We start from the raw sequence: 19706 nt of genomic DNA, 5'->3' as shown, positions 1-19706 counted from the left end.
GCCGTCGGCCACGTTCAGCGGAGACGGGAGCAAGATGGCGATTCCGGGCAGGCAGTGAGTGATCCGGGAGTTAGGTTCAGACTGGGAATGAGAGATCACGGCGACTTTGTCTTTGGCCGACGAGTAAAAGTGCGCTGGAAGCGAAGGGGCTTTGTCGTCAGGGAGAGAGACGGGGAAAAGCGAGAGATCCTGAGGAACATATTCCCCTCCCCCCACATTTTCCAGGATGGAAGTCCGAAGTTTGAGGGAGAAACTTGTGAGGAAATAAAGGAAGTTAGGCTGAGGGGCAGAGAGCGAGACTTTTCTATTTTCCAAAAGCTCGGTCTGAGGCCCCTCAGTCTTGCTTCCTACCCCGCGCTTGAGTTTCTCCCTGGTTGGATGCTTTCAGGGGCAATGAGAAGAGACAATTCCTGGCTTCCTTAGAGGGCCTTGTTCTCCTTGGCTGCTCTAGTCCTGATTCCCGCCCTCCCTTCTTGTTTTAGGAATGTTGTGCTGTGAAGCCACAGAAAAGGGTAGGCATAATAGGGAATTTGGGTATACGTTGCCGCAAGAGAGGCAATATTGTATGTTCTTGGAAATTTTACCTTTGATGTATAATCCTTACTTTCAACGGAGTTCCCGACATGTCGGCATTTCAAAGGCCAAGACGTGAGAAACTAAATGAGGTGGCTCTGATGGGATGGTTTTCCATCAGAAAATAGAGTATAATGGACATTTGTCCCATGGCTACTTGGGTTTCTCAGTTACTGTAATCTTTTAAACATTTTTTCGTGGGTTACATTATCCAATAACTTATTAAACTATGTAAGTACCCAGTAGGGAAAAAAAAAACCAAACAGCCCTTTTCTCGTGCGACCACAAGGATAATTTAGAGCGCTTAAAAATTTTTAGTGGGCGTGAACTGAGCTTTCCACTAATATGTTCTTTCTAAAAGCTTACTGTTTCACCATCTAAAACATTTCTGAACTCTTCGGATATTTCTCTTCTTTGATTAAAATGGTATTGAATTTGGCCCGTGTCTGCAAATAATTACTTACAGGAATAATTATAAAAACGCACATTAGAATTTTGATATTAGAAAGTGGAAATCCTGTTCTGTGTTTAAGCTGTGTGACTTGGTAGCTTCATCTGGAATAAGTAGTGGGTGTTTTATTTTTTAACATTTAAATGTAATGGTATAATTTCTATTTCAAAAACAAAATGCAGGTATGGGCTTATTTTGCCAAAGAAAGCACAGCAGTTGCACCCTGTTTTGCAAAAACCATCAGTGTTTGGGAATGATTCTGATGATGATGATGAGGTAAGGGAACCTATGTTTTTCTGTTGCATTGTTGGAAATAGAATTTTTAAAATTGAACTTGTGAATTTGATGTCTTTGCGTGCCTTAGTTGGTCATTACAGTGTATCTGGAGTATATTATAATCTACAGAATTTTTTTTCAGGAGTTGCGATTTTCAGTTATTTCTGAGCAGTTATACAAAATTATTTTAGACAGCTAATACTAAAGTAACAAAATTATTAGGGTAAAGATCCCTGAAAATGAGGTATTAAGATGTCACCAATTTCCTAGAAGTTTTTATTTGCAAAGTAGTTTCTTATATGACTACTTTTGTGGTTATTAACTGTCTGCTAAGTGTAGTTGCTCAGTTTTATAATTATGGTAGTGCATGAAGTTACCATTGATTGTTCTACAATAATAACATCTAATGTGAATATTTTCTATTTTAGCAGCTAAAACTATGTTTTCCTGTGAAATCTACAGCTTATAGCAGAAACAACCTCAAATGTATGCTTTGACTTGAGTCATTTTCTGTATTTCTAAAAGACCTTTGCATCAGTTAATCTGATAGTTCCTTTGGTCTTGCTGGAAGCCAGCTTCTCTTTTTACTCATTTTATAATGGCATATGTAGGTAATTGAACATATTTGATACTTCTTTGCTTTTTTGTTTCTTTCTTTTGAAGAAATTGGCTCCAAACCATCTACTTCCCTAAGTTCTGCACCAGGCAACTATCTCATTGTGATTTTGATTTGCATTTCTCTAATGGCCAGGGATGTTGGCCATTCATGAATCATCTTTGGAGAAATGTCTATTTATATCATTTTTACATATTTTTAAATTGGATTATTATCCTTTTATGAGTTGTAAGATTTCTTTATGTATTCTAGATACAAACAAGTCCCTTATTAGATATAATTTAAATATTTTTCCCATTCTGTTGTCTTCACTTTCTTGATAGGATCCTTTGAAGCACAAAAGTTTAATTTTGAGAAAGCCCAACTTATTTTTTCATAGGTTTCTATTGCTTTCGTGTCATACCTAAGAAACCACTGCTTAATCGATTGTGATAATGATTTATACCTGTGTTGTAGTTTTATCTCTTAAATTTAGGTCCGTGATCCACTTTGAGTTAATTTTTGTATATGGTATGAGGTAGTAATCCTATTATTACTTGCATATGTATATATCCAGTTGTCCCAATATCATTTGTTGAAGATTATCCTCCAGTGAGTTGATAGCACCCTCGTCGTTTGTTTTAATGTACATTTTCTTTTTCTTTCTTTCTTTCTTCCTTTTTTTTTTTTTTTTTAAATTTTAGAGGGTAGGAGTCACCTGGGTGACTCAGTTGGTTAAGCGGCTGACTCTTGATCTAGGCTCAGGTCATGATCTCAAAGTCCCTGAGTTTGAGCCGTTAACAGGCTCTGTGCTGACAGTGAAGAGCCTGCTTGGGACTCTTTCTCCAACCCCTCTCTCCACCTTCCTCCCTCAAAATAAATAAGCTTAAAAAAATAAAGAACTCAAAGAAGAAAGAAAAAAAAAAACCTCTGAAAAATAATGGTGGGGTGAGGAGGGATGTGAGAGAGGGAGAGAGAGAAAATCCTAAGTAGGCTCCATGATTTGGGGCTTGATCCCATGACCCTGGGATCATGACCTGTGCCAAAGTCAAGAATTGGACACTCAACCAACTGAGCCAGCCAGGTGCCCCACAAATATTTTTTTAAATCACCCTACCATGGACATGCTTATTCTGATGTTTCACATAAATCATCCTTGCATACCATACAAAGCAAAATATTTGGGAAGGATGGAGGTACACAAGTGATCTAGAAAGTATACTAATGTTATTGCTCTTTTCCATTATGAAATGGGGCTGGTGTACAGTGAGACTAGAGCTAGAGAAGCCAAGGCTAAGCCATTTTGCTCTTTCTTCATTCTGTCCCTTCCACCTCCCCTTCTTTTACATAAAGGAACTTTAATGCAGAGAATTGATTACATAAGTAATGGAAGACTTAAGCCAGAAAGAGGATGGATGGTGAGGCAACCTAGAGATTAGCAGTAGTAAGAGGCAGTGGTGATAAATGTAGGGATACAGGTGGAATATAGGTCTGGGAGGCCAAGGGCTAGAGTTATCTGGTGGGAACAGGACTCTTAGAAGGAGCTGAAGCCACTGGGGAGATTCAGTTTAGATAGAGAAAAGGGCAGGGAGGAAAACCTTGTTTTTTTTTCCCTTTCTTCCAACTTCTAATAAATCATCTTTGTCTTCCATTGGTAGAGCGCAGCCAGAAGCCAACCGACAACAAGCTGCAGCTTAGTTCTTAATGAATAGGATATAAAACTGTTCTTCAATATGTCTTACCAATAAGATCAGTCTGATGAATTCCAGCTTATACTGAGAAATAAATTTCTTAAGTATTTTGGAATAGTTGTTTGGATATAAAATTTCTTATTTAAAAAATTGATCAACAGTTTAAGCAATAATAAAGTTTTTCATGTTTTGGAACATATAAAGGTAAATTTTATGGTTCTCTTCCTAAAGAAAGCATTTGATATACCAGGAGAAGAGCGGCTGTAAAGCAAATCCTTTTATTGTTATTTATAGCAATTTAGCAGAAGCATTTAAGAGGCCAAATTTAAGATCAGACTTTCCTTCCACTGGTCCAGCAGATGGGGCTCTAGTAAATGAATTCAATTTTAATATGTGCTTATATCCAGAGTAAGTTTAAAAACTGGGAAGTGGTAGCCCAGCACTTTAAATTATTATTTAAGTAGTTCCTCTTTTTAAAATTATCAGAACTAATTAGAAATAATTATTTTGTTCAAAGATAGGGGAGATGAAGTGTTTTACCCCTTATGAGTAAGAGGTTTATACTGTATCCAAATGCTGCTGTTTGATCGTAAGTATTTGAGTAGTTTTGCTATTATAGTAATGTGTTTATTTTTTCCAGTGTATCCTTTTTTCCAGCCTCATTGTCACCACCTTCATTACTTAGATTATTTTAGTAGCTTTGTAACTAATTTCCTTATCACCTGTCTCCTTATATTCATTTGAAATACTGTTGACAGATTGATCTATCTTAGGCACAGTTCTATTCACTTGTAAACCCCTTATATTTAAAATCTAAACTGCTAATCCTGACATTGAAAGCCTTCCTTATGCTTTGGCTTCAAAATGCTTATTAGCATTTTTTCCTAGTGGTCCTCTATACAAAGTACACTGTCATGTTTATAGTTTTTCACAACTCTGCTTTTCTTCGCACTGGAAGTCTCCTCATCCTACTTGTCCAAATTATAGTCATCCTTCAAAATGCGTTGTAAAAGCCGCTTCCTGCAAGATTTTGCCCATTGGATGCAATCTCATCCTTTTTATGTTATTTTACTTATCTTAGCAGTTACCTTTTCATACCTTGTGTTGTAAGTTATTTGCATACAAGTCTTGTCACTGTCTTGGAGTATGAGTTCTATAAGTTAGGATCTGGATATGTATGCGGATTTATTTTTTTAATGTTTATTTATTTATTTTGAGAGAGAGAGAGGAAGAGCACGTGCGTGCGAGTGCTTGAACATGCACATGCCCATGATTGGGGGTGGGGCAGAGAGAGGACGGAGAGAATCCCAGGCAGGCTCCCTGCTGTTAGCTCAGTGCCCAATGTGGGTCTCAAACTTATGAACCATGAGATCATAACCGTGAGTTGAAATCTAAATCAAGAGTCGGATGCTTAACTAGTAGCCACCTAGGGGCTCCTATGCTAGTACTTTTTACTACAAATAAGATTATTTACTCAGATGTTTTAGTTGTCTGTATTGTAAAGAGCCAGATAGTAGGTGAACTTTGAACTTTGCTTTCATAGTGTGAAAATAGCCATTAGACAATATGTGAATGAATGAGCATGACTATATTCTAATAAAACTTTATTTACAAAAGGAGGAGGCACTGGATTTGGCTGTAACTTACCCCCGGTCAACACAGTTATTCTCAAAAGTACTTGTGATAACCAGTAGTGTTTCACAAATGTTATAAGATAGTCACTGACTAAAAATAGATGTTGCATGACAGGTTCAACAAGGAACTTTCCTTTAGATATTTCTCAGTAATAGATGTTTGCTCATTTTGCATTAGCATAGTGACTTTTCCTTTTAATCTTTGTAATTGAAATGCTTATTTCTAGACGGTAGTCTTATAAGATCCTATTTTGCACAGTGATTCATAATGTCATGAAGAAGTATCCATACAACCTAAAAGTTGTTGCAGTTTTGTATTTTTATCCAAAAGCAACAATTTTCAGATTGTATGCGGGAACAGAACTCTTTGATCTCTTCATAAAAATATAAAGTTAAACCAGATAGAGTGCTGCCTGGATGGCTCATTAGGTTAAGCATTCGACCCTTGAATTCGGCTCAGGTCATGATCTCAGTCTCATGAGTTTGAGCCCCCCAGGGGCTCTGTGTGGACAGTGCGGATCCTGCTTAAGATTCTCCCTCTTTCTCTGCCCCTCCACTGCTGGCACTGTCTCTCTCAAAAATAAACAAATAAACGCGGCTCCTGGGTGGCTCTGTCAGTTAAGTATCTGACTTCGGCTCAGGTCATGATCTTACCATTGGTGAGTTTGAGCACCACATCAGCTGTGCTGACACTCAGAGCCTGGAGCCTGCTTCAGATTCAGTGTCTCCTTCTTTCTCTGCCCCTCCCTACTCACTCTCTCAAAAATAAACTTTAAAAAAAATAGTGCCTTTAAGAGGAGAAATTAAATAATGGATGTAATGTACTGAATATAGTGTTTAGGACATAATGTTATATGTATTTTAAAAGTTGCATTTGTACAGTTTATTAAAGCTTTTATTGTGGCCACAATCTCATACCATTAATATTCCTTAAAACTGGAATTTTTAAAATGGCTTACAAAAATTCATTTTATGGATTGTGTGTCTCTCAAAAATAAGCAAACATTGGGGTGCCTGGGTGGCTCAGTTGGTTAAACGTCTGACTTCAGCTCAGGTCATGATCTCACAGTCCATGGGTTCAAGCCCCGCTGTCTGTGCTGACAGCCTGGAGCCTGGCGCCTGCTTCTGATTCTATGTCTCCCTCTCTCTCTGCCCCTCCCCTGCTTGTGCTATGTCTCTCTCTGTCTCTCAAAAATAAATTAACATTAAAAAAATTAAATAAATAAATAACAGTATGAAGTAAGGTGAAATAAGCAGAATATAAAATTGAATATGTATGATTGCACAAAGCTATATGTATATGGTAAGTAGAAAAATGAGAACCATTATTTTGGATGACAGCATGTGTTTTTTTTATTTAAAAAAGTTATTATAATTTTGAAGAATAGAAGGAAATGAGTACTTAAAAAGATAACTATAATTGTATATTCTGGAAGTTAGAAACATTAGCAAGTAACTGGATTACATAGTATATTTTCATTGCTTTCACTATTTCTTAATCTTTCTCCACTTTAATTCTGATCTTTATTTAATTTAACTGGAGTTATTTTTTGAAAATTTATTTATTTATTTAGAGAGAGAGAGAATCCCAAGCAGGCTTCACACTGTTATCGTGGAGCCTGATGACAGGACTCGAATTCAGGAACCATGAGATCATGACATGAGCCAGATCAAGAGTTGGATGCTTAACCAACTGAGCCACCCAAGTGCCCCTAATTCTAATCGTTTAAAAACATTGTCTTGAAAAGGAGTCTTTATAGGTCTATTTTTCCTAACGAAAATCTATTCTTATTTTAATTGGAAGACTGTTTGGCTTGCTAATGGTAAGAAAAAGTTAAAATACTAATCTGTCTGAACCAATAAAGTTTCAGTTGTGGGGTTTTTTTAATCAGTTATAATCATAAGATCTTCTATTTCTCTGGATATAGTTTGGTATAGTTAAAATGACAGTTTTATATACTCATGATAAATCATATTATGTATGGAAATGGCAGGAAATTTAGGTTATTTTAATAGTAACTAAGAGTTTTTTACACTTCTCATGCTATTAAAATGAATTCCTGGTAAATTTATGATACTGAATATATCTAACAACAGGATAGGCAGTGAGGGATTTAAAGTAATTGTGCAGTTTTGCTAAAAATGCATTCCCTGATTTGCTGTACAGGAGTGAAACAGAAATATAAAATGTAAGAGGAGAGAAAAGGACAGCACTAAATGATAGAATTCTGTTAGAAGTGGGAGAGACGACAAGAGAATTCTGTTCTTTTTTTTTTTAGGTAAGCTCTGTGCACAATGTGGAGCTTGAACTCATAACCCTGGATCAAGAGTCATGCTCTATTGACTGAGCCAGTCAGATGCCCAGAGAATTCTATTGTTATTTTATCTCCCAGTAGGATGGAAATATTAGAGAAGTAGCTGAGAACCCAGGTTATGAAGATAAGATAAAGTAGGAGTTTTTGGGTTTTTTAGGAAGGAAATGATGTATAATCATGAGTCCTTGAAGATATGTAAAGTTGATTTGTGAATCTCTATTTAAATCTGTGCGTTTTTTGCCAAATTTACTTACATTGGCCAATGGGTGACTTATTTTTTAAAAATCTTTTTTGGTTTGAAATATATAGCGTAAGCATTATTGTATTTTTCAACTTGAGTTTTTAGTTTCTTTTATAATTTCTGTCATTTTATTGATATTCTCTATTTGATGAGACATTGTTCTTCTCATACTTTAGTTATTTAGACATGATTTTCTTTATTTGAAAGTATTTTGTGTATGTATCATACTTGTTTCTTTGCATGTCTCTTAATTTTTGGTGTAGAAATGAAAGTTTAAAATAGTATAATGTGGCAACTCTGGAAACCAGAGCCTTTCCTCTTCCCAAGGTTTACTGGGATTTTTTGCCATTTTTTGTTGTTTTTGTCTTTTACACAGAGACTTTCTGAACTAATGTTTTTTAAAAAAATTTTTTAACGTTCATTCATCTTTGAGAGATGGAGAGAGACAGCGTATGAGTGGGGGAGGGGCAGAGAGAGAGGGAGACAGAATCTGAAGCAGGCTCCAGGCTCTGAGTTGTCAGCACAGAGCCCGATGTGAAGCTCGAACCCACAGACTGCGGGATCATGACTCAAGTCGAAGTCGGATGCTCTACTGACTGAGTCACCCTTACACCCCGACAGACCTTTCTTTTTTTTTTTTTTCCCTCTGTACATGGCTTTTATTACTTACATAATACAATATAGCATCAATGCTGAATAGCATGATTATGTGCAATACATAAATATGAACTATCTGTACACATCTGCAGATCTAACTCAACTAAGGTACATAAAATCGAAAGCAAAACTGAATGCTTTAATTAAAGTAAAAACTAGGACTGAACACTGCAGTAAATCAGAAGTAGTGCCTCATGTACATACTTAACTATTTACAGATGAAAACAGGCATTACCACAATACTAATCTAACTATACTCATTTATGTATAAAAAACACAAGTTTCATACATCACAGAAACCTTCCATTATAACACGGAAGTGATATTACCAGACAAGCATCAGTGAAGTATACTGCCTCTTCTAGTTGTTATTGTACAATGCTGTAGATAATGCAGCCCATGCAATACACCCAAGAACACTAGAGTCCTACACCCAAGTACAATTAATATGATCACGCAGCCCTCTGCGAGTGGTGCTGGATACCACTAAGAAGTCTACTGCAGCCATGTTGCTTATGATTTTCCATGCAGAAAGTACAGTTACAATAAGAACTGAAGTCTTTAAAAAAGCTTTAAACATTCTTTCTTGAACCAAAACATTCAACAAAAGATACACATGAAAAATGAACTGTTCGGATACCTTTGCAACTTAAAATTCAGATGCATGTTACTCAGTTGAGCTGTTGCATGTAAAAACCAAATGTAGTTTTAATTTCTTCTCGTAACAAATGAATCTTAGTGCAGTTCTGTGCTACACAGCGTTTTGAGCAAGGAGATAATGCAGACATCTTCGGGTGCAGGCCAGCACAGTGAGCTTCAACGAGAGCTCAAGCCCCTGGTGGCTTGATGACTTTACTCCCGATAACCAGGTGTGATGTTTACCTTTCCCAGAGTGTCTTACTGGACAGCTTTTAGAAGACCAGTTAGCCAGGCTTATATATGGCACCAAATACTGGTTTCACGGAAAGGTCTGCTCCTCTTTAGAGCTCTCCTCCTGCTTCCAAAGAACATGTTGTGGAAATTAACAGGGTGAAGTTTGACTATGGAAGAAGTAGACTGCCAGTCCTTTTCTGGTGTACCATTTTTTAAAAAAAATACAGGCACATAACACTAGCCAAAGATTATACCTTGATTACATTCCCAAAAGGCAGATATGCTGCAAACATGCAGATATTTCATGTATTAGGTTTGGCACGTGGGAACGGAATGTTGTCCCTATCGTCTGTGTATTTCATCCAGTTTTAGTCAGGGGAGGGCATATACATTTTGTAGGGCTGTATCTATCCATTTCTGCCTGTAACAAACACCCAAACATCCTAAAATTTCAATTATAAGACAGACAAGTGTAAAGTAAAACTGGAGAACATCAAAGGAAAATGGCCATGCATCTGCTCTTTAATGTTTCCCTACGATATATTAAAATAAAAACAAAGTTTCAGTCTCTTCACAAGTAGTAATTTATATTCTCTGGATTTTTTCAGCCACAACAACTGGATTCTCTTTTCTGATTTTTGCTGCAGCTTCTGCTTTGTAATCATATGGACAGTTGTGCTTGTCAGAGTAACGGTGAAGTCCACAAAACAAACTTCCACATCGGCAGTCAAACCCTGTAAGGCCAACTTTCTGCACATGAAACATCTGTTCTTCTTTGGTTTGGGCAACTCAGGAGCTTTCTCTTCACCTTGAGAAGTACTAGGCTGAGAAACTGATGGACTGGGCTGAGTGACAACTGGCTCTGACACCTCTGTTTTCGGGGTAGTTATTTTGTCTTCTCTTGAAATGCTCATTTCTGTCATTTGCTGAGTTACAGGCAAGGCAGCCACAGGCACATTTCTGGATTTTTCAGATGTGCTGCCAGCAGCACCTTCACAGTTGTTGAGACTAGTGTCTGCTCTCTGTACAGATGCAGAATCTGAGGTAGGACTATTGGAACCACTAGTTGTTCCCATTGGGCTCATTCTGCCACTATTCTGCTGCCTCTGAAGATGTTCTTTGTAGCAAACGGAACACATTCCATTTGTCCTAGGATTCCCATAAAAGCCACATCTTGTACTACACAGCATGGGCCCTGGGGGCTGGTTAGTCTCCTGAGCCATATTTTTCTGCTGGAGTGAAGACCTGAGTTCCAGTATCTAATCTACTCCTAACTAAGCCAGTGACCTTGGGCAAGTCCTTACTCTCCAGATCTCCGTTCTCTCTTTGCCAAAAGGAGATTATTGTCATTTTTAAAGGCTCCTTTACAGGCTCAATATCGGGCCCTGCGGGGGCAGGAGGGCAGGAGCCGGGCTTGCGCGCGATGCTGGCGCAGTGGGGCCGGGCCCAGGCCTCCAGGAGGGGCAAGCCAGGCGCCCAGGAGTGGCCTCCGCCAGCCGGGAGCGGGCGGGAGGTGGCCCTGCCGCCACTGCCGCGGGTTCTAGACCTTTCTTTAAACACTTGTAACTGATTATTCTCTAGTCTTCCAGGAGGCTCTATATGCATGCTGAGCATGTTGTATAGTACACCACCAGGCATTTTACAACTTTGTCTTGGCCTTTACTTCTTGCTTGTGCAGAGTCTCAGAGTCAGTTGTGAGAGTTTATGACCTTCTCAGGTTTTTCCTGATCAGGCACAAATGTCTTTGTACTCATGTGGGCTTCAGGATCCCCAGAAATTTGTGGGAACTTTCAAAGTGCCCTATTGAACATCCTGTTTCTCAACTTTTCTTTTTAAGAACCCCAACTGTTATGCACTGCGTAGGCAGCCCTGATGTTCAGCAGTTGTCTTTGATTGTTTTTGACAGACACCCCCAGGGAAAAGGATGTTTTACTTTGGCACTCTGTCAAGTCAAATAAAGGCAGCCTAGTGAGTGGTGTCTTCAGGGATCCATCAGACAGGTCCAATAATAATTCTCTGTAATAGGGGTTTTCAAGGAGCTCTAATCCCATTCTGCCTCCTCTAGTGGCTGCCAGACTGCTGGTTTCTGCCATGATTGTTGCTGTTGTTTAGCCTACCATGGCACTAGGGAGGGCATGATGGAAATAAGGAAAGTAAAACCTCACAAAGCTCTTACTGAGCTTTAGCTATTCTTGAATAAATGCTCCCTAGGCTCCTGTAAGCCTTTGGTTAATTTCCAGAGTTCTGAAAAAACTGTTTCTGACATTTTTTGCCAGTGTTAAAAAGAGAAGTTTTGTTGGTCCATATCATCCCCCAGGTTATCTTTGAAACTTCTCCAGTACATTTTGTAACACTTCAGACAAAGTCCTCTTCATGGTTTTAAAATCACTATTGACTTCCCATTGCTTTCAGGATAAAGACCAGCATCCTTATTTTTGATCTGCAAAGTCATGCATTGTCTTGTTCTCTTTAGCTCATTTCCACTGTCCTGTCCTGTTTTATTCTTTAAAATTGCCTTAGGTCATCTAAGTGAATTTTAGGGTCACCTTCAGGTACACATTGAAAAAACTAAGAATTTTGGTTGGATTTGTATTGGATTTATAGGTTGCTTTAGAAGAAAATTTATGTTTTAATATTTCAGTCTTTTCATTTATGAAGATGGCATGTCTTTATTTGTTCAGATGTTTTGTATATCTTTTAGTACAATTTGAAAACTTCTTCAGGGGCGCCTGGGTGGCTCAGTCGGTTGAGCGGCCGGCTCTGGCTCAGGTCATGATCTCACGGCTTGTGGGTTCAAGCCCCTCATCAGGCTCTATGCTGACAGCTCAGAGCCTGGAGCCTGCTTCGGATTCTATGTTTCCCTCTCTCTCTGACCGTACCCTGCTCACGCTGTCTCTCTCTGTCTCTCAAAAGTAAATAAAAAAACATTTAAAAATTTAAAAAAAATTATTGAAAATTTCTTCAGTCAAGGTCACACACATCTAATATTAGATTTATCTAGATACCATATAGCCCTTATTGCTGTTGTAAAGGGATTTTTTTTCTTAGTTATTACTAGTACATATGAATGCTTCTGATTTTTTTGTTGATTTAATTCTAGTCCTATATATATCTAATAGCTTGATGATTTTTTTGAATTTCCTTGTCTGTTTAGTTCTTTTATCTGATATTTATTATTTCTTTGTATGATTATGTGTGTACATGTTATTGCATTCCCTGGAAACTACAATACGGTGATAAACAGACACAATGATAGAAACATTCTTTAATGTTTTTGTAATAGGAGTTGCTTATAAAGTTTTACACTTAAATCTGATGTTTGGGCTGTCAGCTTTTGGTACTGTTTCTAGTTTACTAGGAATTTTTACTATAAATGAATATTAAATTTTAATCTGTTAATTATGTTATATGAATTTGTATTAATTATATGAAGTTAAACCATCCTTGTATTCCTAGAATATTTGATTTATTATTTACTTTGATTTGGTGCACTGCACTAGTCTTTTTACCAATGCTTTTCGTTTCTGAGGTCTTTGACTTAATTTCATTGTTGAGTACTTTTGGGGCATGTGCTCATAAAGGCATTGTTTCCTAAGTTCTTAATTATTAAGGAATAATTGCTTATTGCTTTTATCTCCTAAATGTCTACTTGAATGTGTATAGTATTTCTAATGAATAATAATTTATTTCAAAACCCTATGTAGACATTAGTTATTTTCCTTGATACTGAATGTTCTTGTGAGGAAGTACAATACTGTGTGTTTGTTTTTTTTAATTTCTACAAGATGACTTACTTTTTTACTGACTTGGAAAAATTAGTGGGTATTTTCTTTATATTCTTTAAGTTCAGTATGTTTTCATGCAAACCATTTTGAATTTTTTCCTGTAATGCATTGTTGCTTTTTACCTAAATATCTATTTTATTCTTCATTTCACAGAAATTTACTGTCATTGCATCAGAGTACTTTTTCTGATCCACTTGCTGGGTTATCTTTTTGGAAGATTATCTTTGCATTTCATATCCTTGCATATTTATTCATTATTTCGCTCAATAAATCACCCAACACCCCCTCCAGCACCCCTCAGTTTGTTCTCTTTATTTAAGAGTTTCTTATGGTTTGCTTCCCTCTCTCTTTTTATCTTCTTTTTCCTTCCCTTCCTGTCATCTGTTTTGTTTCTTAAATTCCACATATGAGTTGATACCATTTTTGATGTAGACCAGGCAATATAGATATTCTGCATTTCATGACCCCCATTCATATAGGTGAAATCCCTCTGAACATTTATATAAATGAAAAACTGTAATTTTTTGAGCCTAGACATAAACTCTTTTTACACATAAACACAAAATGTTTTGTACATTTTATTTTTATTAAATAAATTTTAATACAATAAAAATGTTAATGCTTTTAAAAAGTATTGATTGTGCATGGCAAAATGTATGCTAAAATTTCCCCTAACTTGGCCATTTTGTAGATTGAGGGAAGAGTATACCTATTTTGTTTAGAACTTTACAAAAAAAGAACTTTACATAGAGTTCACCATTTACGAAAATCAGGTCACTGTCACCAGTGTCACTTTTGGTATTTGAGTCACCAGTTTTGCAGTCAGCATTTGTATCTATAGCATTAATAGTGATTACAGTGAGTCTCCATAGTAGAAGCTTTTGATAACTTATTGTCTTCTAATGTACTCATGCATTTATGTATTGAAATATATATTCCATTATAAGTTAATTCCCTTTATTCTTTATAGTTCTTTATGGATATATAGGGGTATTTCCAAAACTGCACAACAAAGAAAAAATATGTATATAGTTTTTAAAAATTACGTGTAAGGAGTTATCTGTGTGTCTCATTTCAGTATAGATAAAGGGCCTATAAAAGGGGTATTGGGCATAACAGGATTGAGAACTATTGTTCTGTGCCTTTCCCAATGATGTAAAATGACTCATTTATTATATATTAAATTTTTACAAATATATGGGTCTGTTCTCTAGATTATTGTCTTCCATTAATTTCTTTCTCTAATGCTGTTCCAATGCAATTTTACTTCAGATACTTCAGCATTATAATCTGGTTTGATACACAGTAGTACAAAGAATAAGAATTTGTATTCAACCCTTGATATTAGTCATTGCTATAAATGTTTTATATAGATAAAGTCATATAGTTATCACAATAACACTAAACATTACCGTATTTTGTTAAGTCTAAGATGCTTATTTAGTGATGCTTTCTTGATGTTACCAGAAAGTGTCAATGGAAAGCTTTCATTTGACACAGCATCATTGCCTCCTGGGTGACAGCTGTTATTTTTAAGACATCATCAACTTCTGATACATTAAAATGTGAAAAAATATGTTGTAGAATCATTGAAATAGGGTGCCGTCATCTTCATTTTACAGTTGAAAAGTTTAACTTGCCTAAGATCACATAGTCACTTGATTTCATAGCTCAAATGCTTGATTGGGATCTTTTAAGTTTATTGCTACATTTCCATGCATTTATTGCTGCTGATATATAGCAATGGTTATTTTTGCTCTAGGTTTATGGTAAATACCCCTTTTCAAGTTAGGGGAGTTGCCCTCTGTTGTAGATTTATCTTTCCCAAATCTTCTTATTTACAATTGTTGGGTAATTTTGTCTACTGGGTCCATCTTATAGAGTTCTCCTATCAGATGCTCCTCCTGATACACACTTTCTGCCCTTGATACTGAGCTTATCCATGAGACTTGCTTTAACCACTGGAATGTGAGCAAAACTGATAAGCTCTATCTGAGCAGAAGCTTTCAGAGCCATCTCATGATTGAGCCACTGCTGTTCCGCCCTGCCATAGGAACAGCGTGTTGTAGATAGGGACTGCCTTCAGCCCGAAATGAAGACAGTATGGACCTACAAACCATCCACAGTGGACGCATGAGCAACAAATAAACCTTTATGCTGTAAGCCATGAGATTTTTGATGTTGTTTGTTAACAGGCTAAATTAGTGGAAGTTGACCAATAATCTAGGTTGCTAAAAGTTCTTTCATGAGGTCTGTAAAGTCAAGACTATTTTCATTAAAATAAGACATTTGTTTTTTTTACTGTGTTTCTCAAAAGCGTACAGTGGGGTTTTCCACTGGAGTTTTAAAAGTTTATTTTAGGGGGACTTGGGTGGCTCAGTAGGTTGAACGTATGGCTTTGGCTCAGGTCATGATCTTGGTTTTGTGGGTTCGAGCCCCGCATCGGGCTCTGTGCTGACAGCTCAGAGCCTGAAGCCAGTCTTCAGACGCTGTCTCCCTCTCTCTCTGACCCTCCCCTGCTCATGCTCTCTCTCTCTCTCTCAAAAGTTTATTTTAAGGGTCAGAGAGAATAAATCTTAAATGCCTAGTATAGGTAGGGTGCAGAGTAGAAGTGCAATAAATGGTGCCCACATTGCTACAATGAAACTAATACCTTGTTTATGTGCAGTAACTACATCACTAATCATTAGTCATCAGAAATTTTCTTGTTTTGTCTCCATCCTACTTTGTGACATAATTTTGGTAGCCTGGCCTTTTTTTTTTGCTTTTTAATAGAATCCTAATCTTCATGTTGGGTTGTGGCCATTAGCTAAGAGCCACTTTGTTAGAAAAATTCCATAAAGAAGGTAGCAATAACCATAATTATCTTTTGAATTCTGTTTTTTTAATCATGTACAGTCTTATTGCACTCTTTCTAATCATTTTTTTAAACTGACAGTTTCTAATTAGCAGATAGTAGAAGCTTTACTTCTAATTTGCTTTCAAATAGCAAAATTACGTTTTTATTTTTCCAAAACCATACACATCTTCCTCATCTATTGACAGGATTTGATACTGCCTATTCCAACTTTACCATAACAAAATTATTAAAAAATTTTTTTCCTTTATTTTCTTGTTGTGTTTCAGTGTGTATAGTGAGACAAAAAGTAATAATCCCTCATCTCATTCTTGGATTTATCAAAAGCTGAAAATAAAATAGATCAGATCACTTTCTGGAACAAAATTACTTTATTAGTTTAGTAATAATTTGAGGTTACTTTAAAGATAAGCAGCAGCATTTGGGAGGAGATTCATTTCCTGCCTTTGGGCTTTATCTGTAAGAACTACATCTTCAGTGTCAAGAGATTGTGTATGTATAACTGAACTCTAATATATTAAAGTCTGTACTGGGGATGCTACATACCTGACTTGGTCATTGTGATTACATATTAGGTGCCAAACTGTTGCTTGTCTTTTGAAAAAAAGAATATACTGCTAAGTATATTTTATTAAAATTTGTTTGTGTGGAGAAGACTACAAGACCTTTGTTGATTATAAGTGTGCTAGTATTCCAATATAGTTAATGATGTTCCTTTGAAAAATAAGTTTATAGGTTTTTTTAAATGTTTTTATTTATTTCTGAGAGAGAGCGCACATGCGGGTGCGAGCGAGTGGGGGAGGGACAGAGAAAGAGAGACACAAAATCCAAAGCAGCCTCCAGGCTCCAGCTGCCAACAAAGGGCCTGATGCAGGGCTCTAACTCTTCAACTGTGAGATGATGACCTGAGCCAAAGTCAGACGCTTAACCAACTGAGCCACCCAGGTGGCCGAGTAAGTTTGTGTTTCTAAGTGGAATAAAGTATAGTTTTCCTTTTATTGGTAAATTAAGCAGTAATTAGAAGGGGTCATTAATTATAGTAAATATGTTTTCACTAAATCTTATAATGTTTTCTACAACTCTTCTTGACTGATGTCAGGCAACCTCCAGTTGCTGGTACCTGACCCTTAGTGCTTAGGAATGAGGAGTAGTGCCTCCTGGAGTTCAGAGCCAGATAAAGGAGATGTTTAGGGGTATGGGTTTTAGGTTGCTTAGTTTACATATGAAAGATATATTCCTGGGCTAGCCCTTTACTATCTCAAGAAATGGCCAGGCCTGGGAGAGACTGTTTCTCTCCCAGGTCAAAAATGCCAGAACATCAAGAATACAGAAAATAAGGAAATATAGTTAATTGGTCTTGTGGTTGACGGATGCCAAATAGACCAATGCAGAATCTAAGAAAACAAAACAGCTATCTGTTCTTGATACCATCTAGTTTTGAAATCAAAATGATGTCAGCCATATAAAACATTAGATATTTGCCTCTTTGTATTCTATTATCTGTAACAAATTGTAGAACATAGGATTATTTGCTCATTGAAAATGGGGGAAATTTCAGTTTGTATAAGTGTCAGGGTTTCCAGCTCTTTGGGAGAGGATGTCTTTGTGGTTATTGGTCTATTCAGGTTCTTTAACCAGTTTAAGGAGTATATCTATTCTGCTTAGATTTTCAGATTTATTAACATAAATATTATAATCTCATATAACATAATGTAAACTTATAAATATTATAGTATTATCATGATAGTACTTTTAAATCTTTCATTTATCACATTTGATTCCCTTTTCACTTTTCTTGTTTAATCTTGCCAGAAGTTTGTCATATTAATCTTTTAAAAACATTTTTTATGACATTTATTTATTTTAGAGAGACAGAGCATGAGCATGGGAGGGGCAGAGAGAAAGAGAGACAGAACCCGAAGCAGGCTCTAGGCTGTCAGCACAGAGCCTGATGCAGGCTCACAAACCGTGAGATCATGACCTAAGTCAAAGTTGGTCACTTAACCGTCTGAGCCATCTGGGGGCTCCATATTGTTTTTTAATCTTTAAAAAATAGCTTCTGTAACCCTTATACTTCTTTAATGCTTGTTTTTTTTTCTTTTCTTTTCCATGAACACATTTTCTGTTGAGATTTTCAGCCACAGTAAGTTAGTTGGTATTTAAGCAAAGTGGTAAGGTTGTCAGAAGGAAGGAAGAACCTCAGGGCAGAGAGCCCACAGTGTTAGTCTGGACTTCCCATTTCATCCACCAAGTAATCTTGTCCCTCAGGGTAGTAACTCCAGCAGAGAGCTGCTCTTTATCAAGACCAAGCTCCCAAGGAAGTTTGTTTAGCAGACAGAGAGGAAAAGATCAGGACTACCACCACAGCCAAACTGGAGTGCTACCCTGACACTACTTTAAGCAGAGCAATTGTGGGGGTTTTGCCTGAGGAGACTGTAGAGAGACATTTCTGAAAGGCTCTGCATCATCCATCCCTCTCCCCACAAAGTGCTACTTTTCCCTCCCTCTGTTCAGATAAGCCAGCATTTGTTTCCCCAGGGGTTTTTCAGGTTTTCTGTTTTGTTTGTTTTTTCCTTATATCCAGCCTCTCACTTGTAGAACAACTTCAGAGGGAGGGAGGTTGGCTTAATATCTCACCAAGAATTGTAAGCTGAGTATGACTAGTTTAAAAAATAATGTATGTTTGGCTTTTCATTACATGAAATTTTGTTTTTTGCCACAAATTAATTTTTCTAATTATCATTTCCAATTATTTGTTTTTACTAGTTGTTTTCCATTTAGGGAATCACATATTTTCTTGACAGTGGGAAAGGAACTAAGGAAACTGGTTTAAGAATATTAAGTGATAATTCAGAAAGTAGGTAACGTAGGGGCACCTGGGTGGCTCAGGTTGGTTAAACGTCCAACTTTAGCTCAAATCATGAACTCATGGTTCATGGGTTTGAGCCCTGCATTGGGCTCTGCACTGACAGTGTAGATCCTGCTTGGGATTCTCCACGCTCCCACCCTCCCTCGCTTTCGGGCGTTCTCTCTCAAAATAAACTTAAGATGCATATTTAAAAATTTTTAATTAAAAAAATAGATAATGTAGATTTTAGTTCATTTTTTTGATGGTTTTCTTGTTTAAATTTAAGTATAATTTAAGCATCTCATGTGTAGAAGACATTATACTGGGTGTTATTGATAAAAGTGGGAATAAGATGAGGTCTCTTTTCAAGGAGCTTTTTTAAAAAATACCTTATGAAAGTGAATTTACATATAATTCAAGTTAAAACTAAAATATCTTCACTTCTGAGAGAAGTTAAAATTTCAGAAGCTATTAAGGGTGTTTTGTTGGGATTAGGGCCATTTCTCTTTGAGCAACCAGGAATAAAAGCCAAGATGGAGCAGGCATCTTTACTTTGAGAAGAATTTTTTTGTGGCCTCTTTTTGTGCACAGCTATGCTGCTTTTGTTCATTCTGCATTCTACTTGCTTATGGCCCGTTTTTGGCTACATACTTTCTAGCTTCACCTGATTTGGGCTACCCTGTAAAATCAGCCTCATATCTTAGTGTTTTTATATGCATTCCAGGAATGGTTTGCTTCATATACTTGGACCGTGTTCCTTAGCTTATCTCTGTCATTCTGTTCATCTGTTGCTTTATAATTTGCTTTTGCTACTAGATTCCTGCCTCTGAATTTGCTCTGTACACGTGTCCTTGTATGTACTTGGTTTGACATATTTTGGCTCTTGGCTTTATTTTTAAATATGTCCTTC

The 19706-nt window shown here is 36.9% G+C and overlaps 1 protein-coding gene and 1 pseudogene across 2 annotated transcripts in view; one reads left to right on the top strand and one right to left on the bottom strand.

Annotated features, from left to right (window-relative positions):
- The first annotated feature begins 13 nt into the window (after nt 1-13).
- Nucleotides 14-19706, top strand: part of NSRP1 (nuclear speckle splicing regulatory protein 1) — a 46744-nt gene continuing 27051 nt past the window's right edge. Inside the window, exons 1-2 of one of the 2 annotated variants that reach the window (XM_029927798.1) lie at nt 14-54; nt 1207-1300. In XM_029927798.1, coding sequence (XP_029783658.1) covers nt 35-54; nt 1207-1300 — 114 coding nt within the window. In that variant the 5' untranslated portion in view covers nt 14-34. Of the gene's footprint in view, nt 55-1206; nt 1301-4156; nt 4176-19706 lie in introns of those variants that run through there. The other variant, XM_029927800.1, reaches the window with a different exon arrangement.
- LOC115282015 lies at nt 9873-10531 on the bottom strand (annotated as a pseudogene).

This window comes from Suricata suricatta, chromosome 17 (assembly GCF_006229205.1).
Source record: "Suricata suricatta isolate VVHF042 chromosome 17, meerkat_22Aug2017_6uvM2_HiC, whole genome shotgun sequence".
In the NCBI taxonomy this organism is placed as follows: Eukaryota; Metazoa; Chordata; class Mammalia; order Carnivora; family Herpestidae; genus Suricata; species Suricata suricatta.
Note: the sequence above shows the minus strand (reverse complement) of the source record. Positions and strands in the feature narration are given on the sequence as shown.